The 19,909-nt window shown below is 39.7% G+C and overlaps 1 protein-coding gene across 1 annotated transcript; it reads right to left on the bottom strand.

Moving 5' to 3' along the window:
- Window positions 1-2,241: 2,241 nt before the first annotated feature.
- Window positions 2,242-14,277, bottom strand: LOC308388768 (cationic amino acid transporter 2-like; the record flags this gene model as incomplete). Its single annotated transcript, XM_080869662.1, has 12 exons — window positions 2,242-2,363; window positions 2,512-2,620; window positions 3,020-3,186; window positions 3,386-3,510; window positions 6,404-6,506; window positions 8,506-8,642; window positions 9,612-9,834; window positions 11,177-11,307; window positions 12,519-12,684; window positions 12,787-12,942; window positions 13,357-13,736; window positions 14,234-14,277. The coding sequence occupies 12 exons, from the start codon at window positions 14,275-14,277 to the stop codon at window positions 2,242-2,244; spliced, it is 1,863 nt and encodes a 620-aa protein (XP_080725788.1).
- Window positions 14,278-19,909: the final 5,632 nt, after the last annotated feature.

Raw genomic sequence — 19,909 nt, 5'->3', positions numbered from 1 at the left:
GGAAAATATAAGACAGATTAGTGTATAAACTTTATGTTTTTGTCTATCTGAATGGATCAGTATTATGAGTAATATGTGGACCAATGACAGGACATCAGTTAGCGCAAAAGACCAGCATTGTTATTAGCAGCCAGTAATATTATGTACATACAGCATTCTCAAGTCCAAATGTCATGGGAGGTATTTCACTTCCAACATTATTTAATTGACCTTTCCTAGATGACGGTCCTTCGGACGGAGGATAGCATCTGGGAGCAGACAGGTAATCTGTACAGATGGAAGGATTTAGAACACTTAAGGCCCATCAGAGGCCAAGAAATTTCTTCAAAACGGCTTCTTGAAAAAGCACTACATACCATAGACTGTATGTAAAGATTGTTGTAGCCCCTATGGCACAACCCTCTATTTTCAGACTCGGACTTCAAAGCCTTAGTGACAGAGTTTTGACCAGTATTATGGAGTTGTGGAGTAAGTAGATGAGATTTAGATTAGTGGGTGCAGTGCAAGTTATCAGGTAATCCTGATATCAGCAAGCTGAATTCATAAACTGTATGGAGAGCAAAAAAATGCTATGCCAACTCCACTCAGTGGTCAATGGTGGAAGAACTCCTGAAAACAAAGTGAATATCGGGGCCAGTTGCATAAATTCATGAGCCAAGCTTCGTGTAACAGTCGGTGAATATTTTAATTTGGATGTACAGTTTTGACATTTTCATTTTACTGTATTGAAGTTTTGTTTGATGCTTGAAAAGTTCTGTGGTGGATGGATAACAAAAGATCACTGTTCATCACCCATTTCCACTAAACAGATGGCACAGGTTTGCTCACTTCACTGTTATTTTGTATTAATGACACAGAGACCATCTCCCAACCTGGTAACACAAATCAACTCTTTACCCGGTAGGTTTAAATGTTTTGTTTGTTTTAAAAAATAAAAATAAAAATAAAAATAAAAATAAAAATAAAAATAAAAATAAAAATCGTGAACAGTGCAATAAAAGTGATTCACGGTTAGTCACGAACATACCACCAATGTTTCACCTCAATAAACAGCTATAGAGCAGTATAAGAAGGAATGTGTGGCTCTAAAGCCATTTACAGATTCTTTGTAAGAAAACTGAAGAACGTCATGAAGAACTTCACATGTATAAATCTGACTTTTTCTGAATACCATAGACCTGCCATCAGCTGCACACTTTTGACCACATTCATGTGACTTCATGACGTTTGTGTATGAAGGGACGATATGTGTGCATAATAAAAGGGCCTCATAGATTGCTCAGTCTCAGGCTACACTAATATGGGTCATAACTAATAACTGGTTGTGCCACCACTGCCACCAACTTCAATTAAGTATTTGTAATAACTAAGAGCTACAAATGAGAGAGAGAGGGAATATTATTATTATAATAATAATAATAATAATAATAATAATAAATTGTACAGCGCTTTGAAAAGCGCTGTACAATTCCACTATTCATTCACACACTGGTGGAATGAATAGTGAAGAAAATTATGTCATGAATGAATGAAAAGCAGTTTGGTCTTTGGAGTATTCAAGGTGTCCCAAAGTTTTCCACTCGAAATTTGATTAGTCTAGCACCGTGAGTGCACAGAACACGTCGTCATTTTAATTTGGCTCAAAGAAAAACCTTGCAGAACGTCTTGAGAGCATTTTTGATATTCCCCCCCCACACCCTCAATACAATTACTGCCATTGTAAATAAAAGGTAAGGTGTACTTTATTTTAATCAGCCATTATGGTACCAAGTGCTGAGGAAATGAAGTGTTTCAGGTTCTTCTGCACTCCCACAGTGACAAAATAAAAATACAGATTAATAGTAATTAAGTATAACCTAACGGGAAACCATAATTTCTTCACTTGAACCAAGTTTATTTAGGTACATTTAGTTTACTTTTTTATTTTTATTTTTTTAAACAAATTTACTCCCCCCCCCCCAACTTCAGAAACATACATCAATATTTAAAAAGTGAAATATTAACTCAGAAATACTAACATTAAACAACAATAGCCAAGATTGCATAACACAGATTGACTGATCAAACCAAAACATAGAACTGCAACATTTGTTGCCATGGTAATATTTAGTTCAGGCAGTTGTTAGCTAAACATTATGCATCAAAGGACACATACCAGCTTTATGTTAGTCAGGGTAAAATTCCAAAATAGGATTTTAAGGTGATTTCTTGATCATCTTAAATATGCTGTGGAACACAGCATCAAGCAGCACAATCCACAACATTACTGCTTATGTTATTGCTACTAAGCTGATCATGAGCTTCTTGGAGTCTTTGTTTCTGGACACTATGACGAACTCCATAGCCAAAGTATACGATCAGACCTTAGAAAAGGGGATAGCATGCCATGAACTTACTGTCTTTATTCCTTAATACATCTATATGCTCTCTACAATGATGCAAACCTGGAAGAATAAAAGCATTTGATAGCAATCCTAGTTACCTGAAATGGCTGAAAATGCACGCTCTTACCAATTGCCATCCAAACAGCATAGCTGACCCAGGTTTCTCCTTCCAGTTGAACCATCAAGTAGGTATTAATGAAGACACTTAAAACTGGAATTACAGGTACACAGGGAACCTGCAGAAGGATATGAACCCATGACTGATTTATGCATGTCATTTTGACTTTAGAAGTTACACTTTTTCATTGTTTTTCCTAAGTAAAAAGGCCAAGTGTTTTCTTTTTCAAGCAGGGACAGACAGTACCAGTACTCTCCTTACTATTCCTTCTTTTTGGAGTTTAACAAGAAGAAGAAAAAAAATGTCAGCCAGCATTTGCCCACTGGTTGCCCTCCCTTTAGTAAACATGCCGTACATTTATTTGCTATAAACTTTCTGTGCCCTGCAACAGACCCTTAGTGAGGCCCAGCAACTGACCCCCAAATAAGCTGTATTCAATGAAAATCAATAGAAGCAGACTTTCAAGAAGCATGAAATCCTACATTTGGAACCAAGCGCCCAACACCATCTGCTTTACCATGAAAGAAGCTTTAGTCCTGCTCTGTGGCTGCCTCCAGATGATAACAACGGCAAGGACCAATGTCAGCACGAGGACAGAGACGAGGAGCACGCTCCATAGTTCCCGTCTGCTGAGTGAGTACAAGGCCTCAGACAGGAGCACGGTTAAAACGATTACCAGGAACACTGGGGAGAGGTCGGAGCTGTCAGAAAACATAATACTAGGATTTTGTTTCATTTCTGCATTCTTAATAGCAAAAATTATTTTTAATGAATAGTGTTAGCAGTATCTGCTCAAGATACAAAGTATCAAAGTGAAGCAGCTGTCAGGAGCCTCAGCAAATCAGGTGGGGTGTGTGTGGCGGGGTGATAAAGGATGACTCACAGATAATGATGGTGAGAATGGTGACATTTTTAGAGGTGCGGTGGGTAGCTCGAAATGGAGGCCTGAGCACATCCTTTATTGAGAATGGCTCCAGTCTGAGGACAAAACCAGCATTATCTTTGTACCTGAAACAAACAAACAAAAACAGTCAGGCTTACATCTAATCTGGAACTCTTGTTTGACCAAGTCATTTGCAGTAGAACATACACATGCCAAATGTTTAAAACAGACATTTTACCTTTTCATGAAAAAAAAAAAAAAAAAAAAAAAGGCTTATTTTGAATTTGATAGCAGCAACACCTCAAGATTCGGGACAATGCCCTGTTTACAACGGTACACAGTTGTAAACAGAGCATTTGGGAAAACACCTGGGAATTATAGATAACAGTTGCTTGACTTTTGGAAGAGGAACATGGTCACATTCTTCTTGTATTTTTAATGTCAAAGTTGACTGCATGGTGGGCATTTCAGCACACTAGTACTATGAATCTGTGTTGTTGCAATAGCTGCAGTTAAGCATCATCTTGATTAAAAAAAAAAAAACAACATCTTGCTGAAAAGCATGTGTCGTGCTCAAAAAAAAAAAAAAAAAAAAAAAAAAAAAAAAAAAAAAAAAAAAGCTGTACATACACTCATGAGTAGGGATGGGTACCGGTGTCCGGTGCCATGATGGCACCGGTTCTGACATAAACTGTAGTAACCAGACCGAAAAGCAGCGCACATTTCGGTGCTTTATTTTGGTGCTTTTTTTTCCTGAGCTGTGATACACTTTAGATTCTAGCCTTCTAAGTTTCCGAGGATAGTAGGCGGGTCCAGGTACGTATGTTCTTTTAGAGCAGAGCTACAGATTAAAAATGCCCAAGGTGAAGTGTTCAAAAGTCTGGCTTTACTTCACAGCAAAATATGCAAACTCAGCAGCCTGCAACAAGTGCTTTAAGCTGATACTGTGATCTGGGGCCTGGATCTCCTCCATACCTGCTTCATACCCTGGAGGACGGGGCTGTGGCTCCCCACACTCCCTAGCAGATCGTTACATGGAGAAACCTTTGGAATACAAGCATGCTGATCCACACAGGTGTACACACGGGTGTTCACAGACACCTTTCTTGGCTGCTGCCTCAAAGCACATTGTGCGCTGTCTATCTTGCGTGCTGCACAATATCGTTTATTATCTAGTACCTACTGATATCTACTGCTAGCTAGTTTATTGTGATGGTGCCTTTTTTTTTATTATGTTGCTCTTTGTTGTTTGCTTTCTCTTCTGTTTTTTTTCTCTCCATACAGGTGACCCAGGTGTTTTGTTTGTTTTTCTTTTTTTCCTCTTTCTTCCCCCCTTCTCACCGTCTCTTCTCCCCTTTGGTTTTCTCTCTCCCTCTCTTTCTTTCATTCTTTCTCCCTGTCCTATCCCCCAGTCATGTCTGTCCCGTTTGTAGCAACTGAAAATAAAATAAATTCATAATTATAATAAAGGTCAATCAAATGGACCAATATGGCAAGGCCATGATGATCCACTTGGTAAAATAAATCCACTTGGCATCTTTCTTGGCCTTAAGACAACAATTCTGATGGCTAAAGATCCAAACGGGACGCAAAAAAAAAAAAAAAAAAAAAAAAAAGTGATACTGTGCAAAGGAGGCAACACCTCGAATCTGATGAAACACCTGGCGACGCATAGCGTTTTTTTTTTAAAAGCCGAGAAATGCGCCGTATTTGATGGCAGCAGCTGTTCTTCTCTGCGTGAGTAGCTTAATGTTGTTCGTGTGTAATTTACGTTGAGTAGGCTAACCACGTTATTACATTAATGCATTTAAGGTGAACTAGCAAACATCATCATAGCTACATGCGGCTGTCTTCTTGTTTGATGGCAGATACTCCCTTCACCCTGGCCACAAAGGCTAAAATGACCAAAGAAAAAGTGGAAAACAGTTAAACATGAGAGGTTTTTGGACAAAGTTTGTGTTTTTTTTTTTCCATTGATTAAGCACTGCTTCCAGCTAAGAGTGATACCATATATGCCCCATAGCTGCAGAAAAGGCTAACATTGTTATCTTTTTACAAAAAAAAAAAAAAAACAAAAAACAGCTGAACATGAGGTTTTTGGACCAATTTTGTGTTCTCCAGTCTTTAAGCACCGGTTTGAGCACCGGCACCGTTTCAAAAGTACCGATTTGGCACCGGTATCGGATAAAACCTAAACGATACCCATCCCTACTCATGAGTGTATCTTGTTAATCTGGGGTTATATATCAGTTACTTTCAACGGCTCTCTCTTCAGGATAGAATGATTGTACAACATGCATATATAATCAAATGATTGGGATGAATAAAATACCATAAACCATTAAATATCAGTGTATACATTTTATAGGTTATCTGTGTTTTAATGTGATTAAAATAAAGGTGTATTAGATTTGCAAATCATTAGTACCATGAAGTTCTGCCTAAAGTTTGTGAGCTCACATAAATTAATTTGTATATATGTACTTAGCATTTTGTCCCAATGCTATTTTGCACCAAGTTTAAAGTTTGCATTGTATAAATGCTGTAAATGTTCTTCCAGTGATGTAGGATACATCATCTATTAACTAAACTCAAGACGATAAGTCAAAACAGTAGTTGATCCATTCTAAAGATATTGGACAGGATGGGCTTTGGGTGCTCGAAGCATAAAAGCACTATCCATCCATTCACCCATTTGCTTCCGCTTATCCTTTTCAGGGTCACGGGGGATGCTGGAACCTATCCCAGCTGTCATAGGGCGAGAGGCGGGGTACACCCTGGACAGGTCGCCAGTCTGTCGCAGGGCTAACACACAGGGACAGACAACCAGTCGCACTCTCATTCACACCTATGGGCAATTTTGATTTTTCAGTTAACCTGGGGATAAAAGCACTATGCATGTACAAATTGATTTGCAATCTTTATTCTACTGGCTAGTTTGTTTTGGTTTTTTTTACAAGAATATATTGTTTTTTAGTGAACAGTAGCATATGTTAATTTGTTAGGCTGAGTACTAACCTTAATATAAGAAGGCATACTGCAACAAGAGTGTATGCAAAAATGGTCCCAATAGAGCTCATGTCCACCAGTGCCTTGAGGTCAAATAAAAGGACCATGAAAGCTGCAAAAAGAGCAACACACACCCAACTACAGATGACACAAAAGTCTACAATTTAACACTTATCAAAAATGTTTAGACACATATATCAATCACCTGGATCACCTGCTGAGAAAGAAAAAAGAAAACAAGCAGAAGAGAACAAGAGTAATAGAATAAACAGCATCACAATGATATATGGGAATATGACAGTAAATACTAAATATTAAACATTATTGTGCAGCACATAAGATCAACAGAACACAGTGTGCTTTGAGGTAGGAGCCAAAAAGGGTGTAGTTTGTGGGTGTGATCACCCGTGTGTACACCTGTGAGCGTGGACGCGCTTGTTTTTTTTTTTTTAAAGGTTCCTTCATGTAATGATCTGCTAGAGGGTGTGGGGGGGCCACAGCCCCATCCTCCAGGGCATGAAGCAGGTATGGAGGAGATCAAAACTCCAGACATCCAGAGGCCCCCAGAACACAAGAGACCAAGGAAGACCAACAGAGGGGCAGCCGCGCCACTGTCCCAGTAAGAGCTGAGGAGAGTCCCAGATGAGAGCTCACTCAGCAGCCGCGGAGCAGAAGCCAGGGGCAGTTGCAGTGACGCACCCGTGAGCTCCGCCGGCAGCCAGCCGCGCCTGAGTGACCGAGCCCCAGGCCGAGAGGCCGTGGGCACCCCACCTCCGAAGGGGCCCAAGCGAGCCCCAGGCTCCAGGCCCCGATAAGCGGCCGCCAAGGAGTGAGCCGGTGTGTACCTGGACGCCCATCCCCGGACACAAAGAACCACCAACGCACCGATGTCTGAGGGAGTCCGCCACTGGCAGGGGAAGTGGTGGTGGGGGGAGATAGGCCTCCAAACCTTGGAGGGCCTGAGATGTCCCCAGAGAGGTGGCGTCTGATACCCAACCTGACATATAGACACAGACATACAGGCACACACAGATACAAACATCCATTCCCACCCTCATGCTCTCATATGCACTTACTCCACACTCAACCAACGTGGAGACAGACATAAAGAGACGCTGTACACACGATCACACTCCCCAAGCGTACTCTACGAACCGGGTCTAGGTACCCTTGCCCCTGGAGGGGGGAACTGCACCCAGACCCAGGTGGTGTTACCCTTTTCCCTGTGGTGGGGGGAGGCAGACCGTCCCGACTCCGCAGCAGCAGGGAGGCCCCACATTCCAGACCGCAGTCGGACGGCCAACTCCAGGTGATTGATATATGCATTTTTTTTTAGCTGCCCATTCTGTTGGTTTTTGTTTTTTGCCCTTCTCCCCCGTCCCTCTTCTCAGCTGTTTCTCTTTCCCTCTTTCTTTCTCCCCTTCTTTCCTCCAGTCAAGTCTGTCCCGTATTCAGTAAGTGAAAATAAAATAAATAATAAAAGGTGAATCAAATGGACCATTACGGCAAGGCTGGGATGGTCAATTTGGTAAAGTAAATCCGTTGGGCATCTTTCTTCGCCTTTAGACAACAATTCTGATGGCAAAAGAGCCAAACGGGACAGGCAAAAAAAAAAAAAAAAAAAAAAAAAAAAAAAAAAAAAAAATGTTTAGACACTAATTTGCTTTGACATTTTGTCAAGGAGCAACAGAAAGACCCTGTGTGCAGAACTAGAGGCATCAATGACAACTACAACATTAAATAAGATAAAGCCTCAAACGAATAAAGCAGAAGAGGGTGTAAAGCAGCTTTACAAATTCAGAAAAAGTGAGAAGGTAACAGAAAATCTATGTTAGTCCCAAAAGTTTGATTCTGTCCATCTGGACGTAACGTTTTCAGTGGGAGATTTATTTACCTGGACAATTGAGCATGCATCAAGACACTATGTTAGATTTACTGGTTGGAACCATTTGAATGCTTATGTCAGTAGCCTCCACCTACAAAATAATTCCAGTTTTGGGTGTTGACATATTGTTGCCCCTCTGCTGCACCTGTTTTTGATTTTGTGAACACCAAAAAAGTTGAAATTGGTTAATAACCTATTTGCTAGGGGTTAAAAAGAGCTGCCTTACCAGCCACAGCTCCTGAGGACAATGTAGCCAAGACAGGACTTTGCCTGGAACTCATGTAGCTGAGTGGCTTGAAGAGCAGGCCGTCTCTGGCCATGGCATACAGCACCCGTGGCATTGGCAACATCACTCCCAGCAAACTGTGAATGACGTATCAACTGCATTTTAAACGTGAAATTACAGGTACAGCAAGTTGCACATCACAGACTTCACAGATGAGCCATAACTACAACAAAGAATGAGATGTAGTTTTATATGCCGTTTATTTGGCTTTGGTAGCACAAACACATACAGGATAGACAAGCAAAGCCACTTATAACAAGAGCTGAACTATGATTTCTGACAATAAGGAGAGCTTCTTTCTACCATTCTTTTTACTTTGTTGCCTATAAGATGGTTAGTACTGGACTCTGGATATTTTCCATCATCATGTTGTACTGAGGTTGAATTATTTTCATTTTTGACAACTAATAAGCCAAATAATGGCTTATTAGATTATGTTCATGGAGCTGCAGCCTTAAGCAGTCTGCTATTCCTCTGGTAACTCCAGTCATTGAAATTGACTTCGCAGGTAGTTGTGGCATTTGTGCATGTGAATGAATTAACATGCATCTCGTTCGACAACTTCTCCAGTTTCTGTGATTTAAATTCTAGTATTTAAACAGTCCATTACTTAGCTCTATTTATCATGTGTGTGTGTGGAACTTGGCATACTATGTATTTAGTTTCACATACGATATATACTACACCAAATCTCTGTATAGCTTACAAGGCAATATATTAATCATGATTAGTACTAGTCAGCCTGAGCAAATGGGGTCAAGTATTCCACTGCTTTGAAGTTATTACAGGCTACATCATCACAGATTGCCCTTGCTGCTTTTAGAAAAATGGTCAAATTTCAACACCCCCTGATGCCAGTGAGGGGCAAAGAACCTTTTTTTTTTCTTCTTCAGGTAAATCAGGCAATTGTGCACGACAATTTAACAAAAAGAAAGAAAAGATTTCTGTAGCACTAAAGTAAATTTAAGCATGCAGTTTTAACAATTGTGTAAATGAATTTAGCAATTGGAACTGACTCAGTGTTTTACAGGTGTACAAATCATTACCTTGTTGACAGTGCACAAAGGGATCCTACAGCAACAGCATACTTTGCAGGCTCCCAGCCAATGTACTCAAAGGCCACAGGTAATGGACTGTGAGCGTCAAGCAGATAGTAGGGCATCATAAGTGTCAGGGAAGCCGACACGCCAAAAAAAGCCACGAAGCAAATAAGCAGGGATACCACAATCCCAAGAGGTATGGCTTTCTGTGGGTTCTGCACCTCCTCTCCTAGAAAAGCAGATGAATTAGACGTACACTTCCTGATTCAGCAAACAATCTAATAATGAAATGATCTACACACAGATGAGCCAAAACAATCAAATAAACAGACCAACAGATTATTTTGCAACAAAAGCACAAACACTATACTGACAAAAGTACTGAGTCACTTGCACATTACACCTACAGGAAATTTATGACATCCTATTCTAGGCCTACAGGCATTAATATAGAGTTGGTCTCCTAAAACGGCGCCGCAACAGAGAAGGGCCTTTTCCAAACTGTTCCCACAAAGACTTCCCTTCCCTGGAACTAAGCGCCTGGGCCAAACACAGACAGTCTTATAGCTTTATCCAACCTCCAAAGCTTAAGAGTTAGTACAATGGAGGCAACATTCTCCTGGCAGTCATCAAAACTAGATTTGTCCACGAGATTTCCAGATAGCAAAGTGTGTGGAGTGATTTTTATTATAATTTTATTTTATTATTCTTGTTGCATGTTGAAGCTCTACTTGGAAGCTTGTTAAGATCCAACCATGCAAAATACGATTTTTTGCCATCTTTCAAGTGGTCTTAAACTTTTGCTAGGGATTTGTATTTATTTATTTTTTTCAATATACATGTGTACACACACACACACACACACACACACACACACACACACACACACACACACACACACACACACACACACACACACACACACACACACACACACGATAGCTATGTTTTGATAACCATCTCTCTATCGTAGTTCTATCTGAGATAGGATTTACGATCATCTCACAAATATCATCAAAGCACAGCTTTCTCCCCGTTTGTCTCCCATAGGGAACCATTTTAAAACAGCTCATAGAGTAAAAAGTAGGGTGTCGTCACACTGCAACCACATCACTATTATTAACTCTACAAACATGCAAATTGAGTATTCTGTAGTCCGGAAGTTGCTTCTGCTCACAGTGAATTTTCCCAACACAACATAGTTTTCTCTTGGAAAGCATTTATTTCAGAACTTAAAGGCTGTTTTCTTTCCTTTGCTTCAACAACATATATCCTGATATTTTCTGAAAATTCACCAGGTAGAAGAATAGGCATACTCAGAATTTACTCAGAAATTTCCTGCCAATTTGTAGCTAAGTTACTGTGGTTGTACTTTGCAATGCCACTTACATTTGAATGTGGAATATCCTGGATGGAAGAAATTTCACAAACTAAACTGAATAATTAAGAGATGTGACCCGGTACTTTTGTCCACATAGTGCATTACAGACTGGAATATAATAAACAACCTCACAGGGCAAAATGTTTGTGGCCAGATGAAAGGTAACAAAGTTAATCCTACTCAAGAGTACCAGTAGCAACAATGCAGTCAAATCCAAAGAAAGCATAGAAACAGGTTGCTGCCCCGGCCAAAGTTCCATCAAAACCAAAGGGGAAAAAGCCGCCAACACCAAAGTCAACAGTTTCATTCGGCTCAAGTTTCCTGCACAAAAGCAACAGTAGTTTCATGACATGATATCACAATGGAAATATCCACATTAATGATGTACATACTATCAGACAAATTGGTTTTCTGCTTGTATAAAAGTTATACATATGACTGAGCAATTTGAGAAATCTTAAATATACCATGAAACTATAAAGAGCACAAAGAGGGGGAAAAAAGTTGTGAATGAAATAAATCGGATTGTCTATTTAGATCAAGTCTCCTCACCATTTGGGATAAGCATTCTCACGTGGTGGCAGGCAGCTATGAATATACAGTACTGTGTAAAAGTCTCCATTACCCCATTCAAGCTACCTCTTCTTACTAAGCTCTTTAGATCTCCATTACCCCTCATTTCTTTATACTTTGCTCCCAAAGTAAGACTGGGCATCTTGTTTTTGTTTAAAGAAATAGTTCTCCTGTCTTCTTGAAGGTCTTTCAAAGTTTTTCTTTGGACACTGGTTGCTTTTTCAATAATTCCTGTCTATTCCTCGTACCTGACTATCTTCAGAGTTTTGTTGATCACTTAACACCAACCTATGAATCATCCAAGTGTGCAAAGGGCATGCAAGGAATGAACCAGAGCCAATGTTAAACTCCAGCATGCCAAAAATAAATACACAATAGAGGAAACTGGAGAACTTGAGAAACAAGGAAGAATTGGCAAGCCTAAACTATCAAACAAATTTAATATTGAACAAATATTTTATTTTAAGGGAAAAATGCTAACCATCTAACTAAGCCTATGAGAAAAGTGTGTAGTAATTAGTCTAGCAAGAGTTCCAAGAGTTTTGAAAAAAATATTCTGTGGACTAACAAGATAGAAGTTACAAAATGTGTGGCATGACATTAAATCAGGCAGTTCATGCTTGGAAACCCTGTGTGAAGGCTGAATTAAGTTCTGCAAAGGAAAGTCGGCTGAAATTCTTCCACAGATCAAGACAGATCACCGGTTATTGTAAAAACTTGATTGTAGTACATATTGTCCCTGTTATCTTTCTCTAATATCAAAATTTGTTTGATGATCTGAAACATGCTGGTGTGACAAACATGAAACCACTAAGGGGGTAAATACTTTTTCACAGTACTGTGTCCAGCATAGTAAAAATTTTCAAATATAAACTGAAACCTAAAACTGACTTTTGCAGTACACGAAAAAAAAAAAATCTATCAGAATGTGAATGAAAATTAGCATAAATAAAACTTACATAATTTCCCAAGTTGCATTTAGAACTGTCTTTTTACTGATGTGCCAGTTTTTGAGATCTCCTTTTATAAAGCCAGAAGTGATGATAAAAATCAACACAGTCACATTTACTGCTGTAAAAACAGTATTCACAATTGCAGACTCCTTCAGACCATATGCAAGCACCCCTGAAAACAGAGGGAAAGATATAAACAGATGTACTTTACCTTTAAGAATGTTTTTCCATCTATGATACAAATAATACTTCATGTCAAAATTGCAAATGTCACCAGCAAGCAACATAATCAGCGCAGCAGCAAAGAAGTCTGGGTATTCAGCCAAGCCAGGTGAGTCCATTGGTGTGTGTTCCCCTAGATGCTTAGCCATAACATTGTGTATCAGGTCATCAAATGCTCCAGTCCAGGCTTTGGCTATACTAGATGTTTCTAAGGAGAAGTTCAAAAAACAAGGCATGGAAGAGAACTCCATTAATTGTTATTGTAGGGTCTTTACCAATATAAAAGGCCTCAATGTGACTGTTGTGATTTGACACTATACAAATAAAACTGAATAAAATCAGCTTTTACAAAACATTTGAGACTAAGGGTCATCTTGTGTAAAGAAGTAAATATCAAATTTTTTATATTAAATATGATCAAACTCCCTACAAATAGAATCAAATAAAAATAAATAAGTTCAGGCAGTGTCAGCTTTAACATTTGTCTGTTTTTTCACACTTTCTACCATAAACTACTGCAAAAACTGGATTTGATGCACAACTACATCACTTGGCATACTGCATTTATGTATTTTGTCAAATACATGGTAAAGATGTATAGTGCCCCCTGAATTCCACTTACCAATGAGATAGGACAGCAGCAGATTCCAGCCAGTCACAAATGCCCACACTTCTCCTATAGTCACATAGCTGTAAAGGTAGGCCGAGCCCATCTTTGGCACACGAGCACCAAGCTCAGCGTAGCACAATCCTGCAAAGACTGAAGCCACTGCAGCAACCAGGAAAGAGATGACGATACTAGGACCAGCCACTTCCCTCGCCACCTCCCCTGAGAGCACGTAAACCCCTGCTCCAAGCGTGCCGCCAACACCCAGGCCAATCAGATCCAGGCTGGTCAAGCATCGGCAGAAGTTGGACTGCTCACCTGCTGGCTCCAAAGGCTTCTTACGGGCCAGGGAACGGATGAACGCTAACACAGAACGTATTCTGAAATCAGTAGTACTGTGATTTAACAAAACAACCAACACCAGTCAAGGATTCAAGTATTATGTGGCCTCTCTGTGCCTGACTTTTTCTGGCTTGAAGTTATAATGAAAAGGCCAAAACAAACATTACCTGCTACTCATTTCACAGGTGCTTAGATCTGTTTCTGCTGTGTGGACTAGAAGAGGGGAGAAGAAAAAAAATCTCTTCTCTTTCCAGCTAACAGCCCTGCAGACTGCTGCAGCGGCACACCTGACATCAATTCAGCTAATCAGCATGAGGATGTTCAGGCCTCCTGTCTCACTGCTTCTATCAATGAATTGTCAACAGTATGAGGTATATATGCTGCATGTGATGGAAACACTTTAATATGCCTTGCACAGATAGAAATATGAATTTAATACTGTTTCTATTTCACAGTAGAGTGTAGATAATGCTGTTTCCAGAAACTGGGAATTGTTTGTAGTGAACAGACACATAACAGAAAGCCCCAGATGTGGCAGCTAACCAAATACCTCTTGGCCTTCACTTCAATATGTCTCACAGGGTTATATGACATGCCGGATGGTTTTTAATTTCCAGCATTGAACTATTCCATCAGAATTTATCTCTGATTTTCAAGCTGCTGGCAAAATCACAGTGTCCAAGCCTGAGCGGAGTTGGAGCCATGTTTTCCTGAGCCCATATAAACAGGTTAGCTACATAAATCCCCCAAAGTTTTTTGCTTCTGGTAATCCATCAGCTCTTGGAAATCATGTTGACATTTCCACTTCTCCAGCTCCAACTTTTTCCAGGATCCAGAAACTTTAGACAAAAAACTAAGACTGTACAAGATTCTTTCAGCAGTCCTGCAACAAATTGTGCTGGATCCATTTCAAGATGCAAATACTTTCATTGTTGTCATTGGGTTTTTTTCCCCTTTAAATCAGATGATTCATAAATGGTATCATCAGCAGCCTTAAATCCACCTTGAGCATAAAAGCCATGGCCTAAATCTATAACTAGCTACAGTGTCACAATGTCACTGTGATATTAATCTAGTAAAACATTTGTTTTCAGACTTAGAGCACTGCTACCACGAGGCCATTAATTTAAGGTCCATTAAGGGTCAGCATCAGATTGGGGAAAGAAAAACACAAAAACTGTGATTTCTATCATTAATCATATGTTAAGTTCTTCTCACTAATTAATAAGTGGATGCTGTGACATGGTTCAAGCAGAATACATCTTTGTTGTCAGTCAGCCGTTTAGCTTAGCTGGTGTCCACATTTAGTAAAACTGTAAAGAAGGAGTCTGATATGAGTCAGTGACGCTCACTTCTGTCCACTAGCAGCAATACTGAGGTCAGTTGTTATTATATACTGAACTTTTCTGTTGATAATCACTGCTGTTTGCCCATGTAGGTGAAACTTTCTTTGAACTGGCTGTTAGTCGTAAATGAACTCCCATACGATGTGAGAATGCAATCAAATTGTTTATCAGGGGAAAAGTGTGATTTTTTTTTTTTTTTTTTTTAGGACACTAGAGCCTAACATTAACTGGTTTAATCTTAGCTTATTTCCAAACTAACATAAGAAGAAAAACATACTGAGAAAGAGATCACCAAAATATACATGTACATATGTTAAATGGTCATATATAATGAGAAAGAGCTATTTATGACCTTTAAATTAAAACTAATGTATAAAGTGTGGCCAGTCTCTAGCCAGTTATGTAAAATGTAAAAAGGCGGAGCGGCGATGCCCATCTCAGCCAGTGTATTCCAGATGGTGGGTCAAGATGGCAGCTTCCACAAAATGACACCAGCTCCTATGTATTTTTAATAGATAAATGATAAGTTTGTGACAATGTATCAATTTGTTGGAACACATAAATTGTGTATTTAGAAGTACAACATTTTTCTTTTTTTATCAAATCACCTAAAAAAAATTACTTACTGTACCTTTTATGGACATGACTTTCAAAATGATTCTTTAACCCTAAAGGGGTGGCTGTGGCTGCGGAGGTGGAGCAGGTCATCTACTAATCAGAAGGTTTTTGGGTTGATCCGTGACTGCTCCAGACTGCATGCTAAATGTCCTTGGGCAAGACATTATCCCTAAGTTTCTCTCTGATGCATTCATCAGTATGAAAGGGCTTCTATGAACAGGTGTGACTGAGTCAATGAGGCAGCCTGTATAGAGCGCTTTGAATGTTCAGGTAGAGTAGAAAAGCACTAAATAAAGTTGGTAAAAAAAAATTCTCTATGTTGACTTCTTTAAGACCTCAAACTCACCTTGGAGCAGGTTGCCTTATTAATGCTAAAAACCCAGAATGGAAACTGACCTTACTGCTTCCTTTAAGCATCTAGAAGCTGCTTGACATCTTTACAGATCAATCTATAGCTTTGAAAACTGTCTATAATATTCCTTTACAAGTTTACATATTGTAATTTTGCTGTTTTTAATTCATCTTTCCATCTGATAGAAGAATCCCTCCCTATTATGATTTCAGTTTCATCACTGCATGAAGCTACAAACATTTAAATTCATGCCACCAGCATTCTCTATATCCAAACTATTCCCTAACATATATATTAAGCTTGTCAAACGTCTTTCTCATCAGTTCTTTGACAACAACATGACTTTAAGGTTCTTCTAGTCTGCAATACCTGGTAAGGTCACAAGATGGCAGCAAAAGTATTCAGAAAAGATCCTAAACTGCTCGGTCCCTCTCTGGCTTTCTAGTTGATGACATAATCCCTTTGTCAATGAAAAGGAGGGAAATCTGTTTGAAATCCAGGAAGATGGAAAAGATTGGCACCCTAACACCTTCAGTCTGTCAGGTACAGAGTGATGGAATTTGATGGAATATCCTTTATTTGTTCAAATAATAAAGTGTTTATAATTTAGTGAATTCAGTGTCTGTATCATAATGATCGCCTTTTAAAACACTGGACTCTTTTCCTTCATGTCTTGCTGTAGGCTGTGTGAGGGATGTCTTTGCTCTGCAGCTTTAACAATTCAGCCTGCAAAATTAACATGCACACTGTGACAGTAGAAATACCTCTGAATAAATTCACTCACTCTGCACAGCCCCACCTCCAACATTTGTGTGTGTTAGTAGCTGTGGCGATGGCAGGCAGCCAGCAGTGTTTTTGTGTGTGCGCTTGTATGTGTCAGGACTGCTCTAAAGTTGTTCTCTGCACTCAGTTAGCTCTATTGTAATGGAACGGTAATTGTTACAAGTGCACTTTCTCAGAGTAGAAATCAATGCTTTTTCTCATTGCTCTCCCCACACTGTTCATAATGACACCTTTGTGGTGTGATTGCATATATCTTGTGTGTCTAGTGGCAGATCAGAACTACCAGGGGTATTTTCGATTTGACCAATGGGTTGTTGGGAGGCTGGGTCAGTCAGTCAGTCAGTCAGTTAATATGTCACACTCTGAATAATGAGTGACTTAGGATCTCATTGATAGAAGGTTTGTGAATTCCTTTAACATTTATTAGCAAATCACATGCCAATAAAACAATGACCAATAAGAGCAGAAAATAACTAAATTAAAGAAAAATTATGAAATTTATAGCAACACAAACAAAATTACTTAGACATCACTATCATATTAACAAGGAAAAACTCCCAAAACGCTTGCCTGGGGAAAGATACATTTCTAAGGAAGATTTCAACAAGAGAGCGCTTTTGTTTTTGAGTGTCTTACAAATAAATCAAGCAATATGCATTAATACAATGAAAATTACAGAAAAAAATACACAATGATTAGAAGAGAAGACATAGTCATTTGCTATCAGAATAGTGTGTACACACACCACAACAAATGAGCAGAGCTATAGCACCTTCCCCCTGCACATCAAATCTTAGGTCACTTCTGGAGCATTTTTAAAGAATGAACTTCAGTAGACAAAGCCCTGAGAATCCTGCCCCAACAGAGAAGCAATGCCATGTATTTCTTCTATACCAAACAAATATAAACATCACTATTAAACAGAAATATTACCAAAGTGTGTGCAGAAGCCATGAGTTTAAAACAGTATTAATCACAGTAATGATCCAAATTCCTAATCCAACCCACTTAACTCTGCTTCTCTTGAGTAACATGTCTATATAAATCATTCAAAAATCAAAATGTTATGGCAGCAGTGTGTGGTTTGTTGCCTCTCTGGCTTTGTAGATTTCCTCAGTGTACTCTGGCTTCCTCCCATAGACCAGCAGTCTCCAACCTTTTTTGCGTCACGGACCGGTTATGTTCGACAATATTTGAACGGACCAGCCTTTAAGGTGTCGCGGATAAATACAACAAAATAAAACCACTACCAGTACCAAAAAAAAGATTTATTCATAACACATGGGAAAAATCCCAGGGAAACCGAGTTGACCATAAAAACAAAAATAACACTAAAAACTGATAAAAAAAACCACTGAAAACGATAAATTTCACACCCGAGCCTCAACTCTCACGGACTGGTACTGGTATCTGTTGCCCGGGGATTGGGGAGCGCTGCCTTAGACCAAAGACATGCATATTAGGTTAACTGGTGATTCTAAACTGGCCATGGATGTGAGGCAAATAAAGTGCTTGAAGCACACAGAATGTAGTGCTGTATGAATGAATAGCAAAGATGTGACTTGTGGTCTTGGGTCAGTAGGAGTACAAAAGTGTTTTATAAATATAAGGATGTGGCAGGGCGTGGTCTGCGGTGCCACTGCAGGTGAGGTGGACGCACCTGAGCGGCATCTACAATCACGCCTCGCCAGTTTTAACGTTTAAACTGGGTCCTGTCATGGCGTTGTTGTTGTCGGAGAGTGATCTGCGAACTGGAAAGCTGCAGCTGTAGCTGTGTATTCCAGCAACTGTTAATAAAAGTGTCTTGAAAATTCTGAAAAGCATGAAACCATCATTGGGTCTGTCGTGGTAGATTTTAGGAATGGCAAAGAGATCAGATGTGTCACTTGGGTCAGGCGGCTCTGTAGCTGAGACACTAGGTGTAGCAGAACGCAGACAATTCTCATGGCACCAGGTACTCCATTCTGAAATGCTGCCCTTAGCCCAATAAATCTGTGGGTTGTGCTTGCTTAACCAGGGGTAGGTGAGAACTACTGGAGTACTGGGGGATGGAAAACAAACACACACTCCTCCACGTGGTCACCAGACAGAGACAGCTGAGTGTTCGCGTGAGTGATGTCAGAGAGTAGGATCCCATTAAGAGCCAAGACTTAGCCAAGTTTTGCTCCACTCTGGAGTCAACTAATGCTTCCCATGAGTGAGTTTGCGTCTAATGAATTAGCTTAGCTAAACAGGTGAGTCGTGGTAGGGAAGAATCTTGAATCGTGCCCACCAGTATCCCCACAGATAATTATCAGAATGTTAAAATGTATGTATATTTATTTATTGGGATTGTGTACTGTACAATGTTTATGGAATGTTAGAATTTGGTAAACTCACCTGAGAGTAAATATTGGTTTAGTCATTAACAGCTGAGAGTATTTAAGGCTGCCATTTGTCATTAGACAGAGGAGTGATTGCTGTAGAAGGCTTGACCCGCTATTGAATGTCATGGCTTTAGATATATGTAGGCAAATAAGTGCCTCTTGCTTCCACCATACTTTGTCTCAGTCTCCATCTTCACTGTAAATCAAGCAGCAAAAGGCTGCTTGATTTACACCCACATAGAGGAAAGCAGGAATCCAGGAGAGAACATAACAAAACACAGCAAAAAGGGTTGGATGGTGAGGACTGACAGACCATGACCCTTGTGACCTTTGATCTTATTTACTAATGAGCTGAAATGCCAAGCCAATGCCATATGTTTGTTTGGGAGAAGGGGAGGCAGGTTATGAAAGCACATTTTAAACCCATAAATACAAGAGATTTACAGAGGAAAACTGAGTCCACCAGTGAGAGTCATCAGTTTCAAATGTGCCATCAGCTAAGCAGCAGTCGAAATTACTGTGGTAATGGGCATTCTGTGTGACTGGCTAAAATCAATCAAAACTGTAAATCGCATCCAGTTAGCTGTGAGTGTCTCAAGAAGTTTCTTTGCATATCTGTGAATTTTTCCTAGTTCTTAGTCTTAAAAATGTGGTCAAAAGAGTGATGGTATGATGGCACCTGTGTTTGCGTTTGTCCTGTTTTTGCTCCGTATCAATGATGTATTGGCTGCCCTGGATAGACGCTGTTATCTATCTGATCT

Source organism: Rhamphochromis sp. 'chilingali' (assembly GCF_963969265.1).
Source record: "Rhamphochromis sp. 'chilingali' genome assembly, chromosome: 20".
Lineage (NCBI taxonomy): Eukaryota > Metazoa > Chordata > Actinopteri > Cichliformes > Cichlidae > Rhamphochromis > Rhamphochromis sp. 'chilingali'.
The sequence above is the reverse complement of the archived record's forward strand: the minus strand, read 5'-3'. Positions and strand labels throughout refer to the sequence as shown.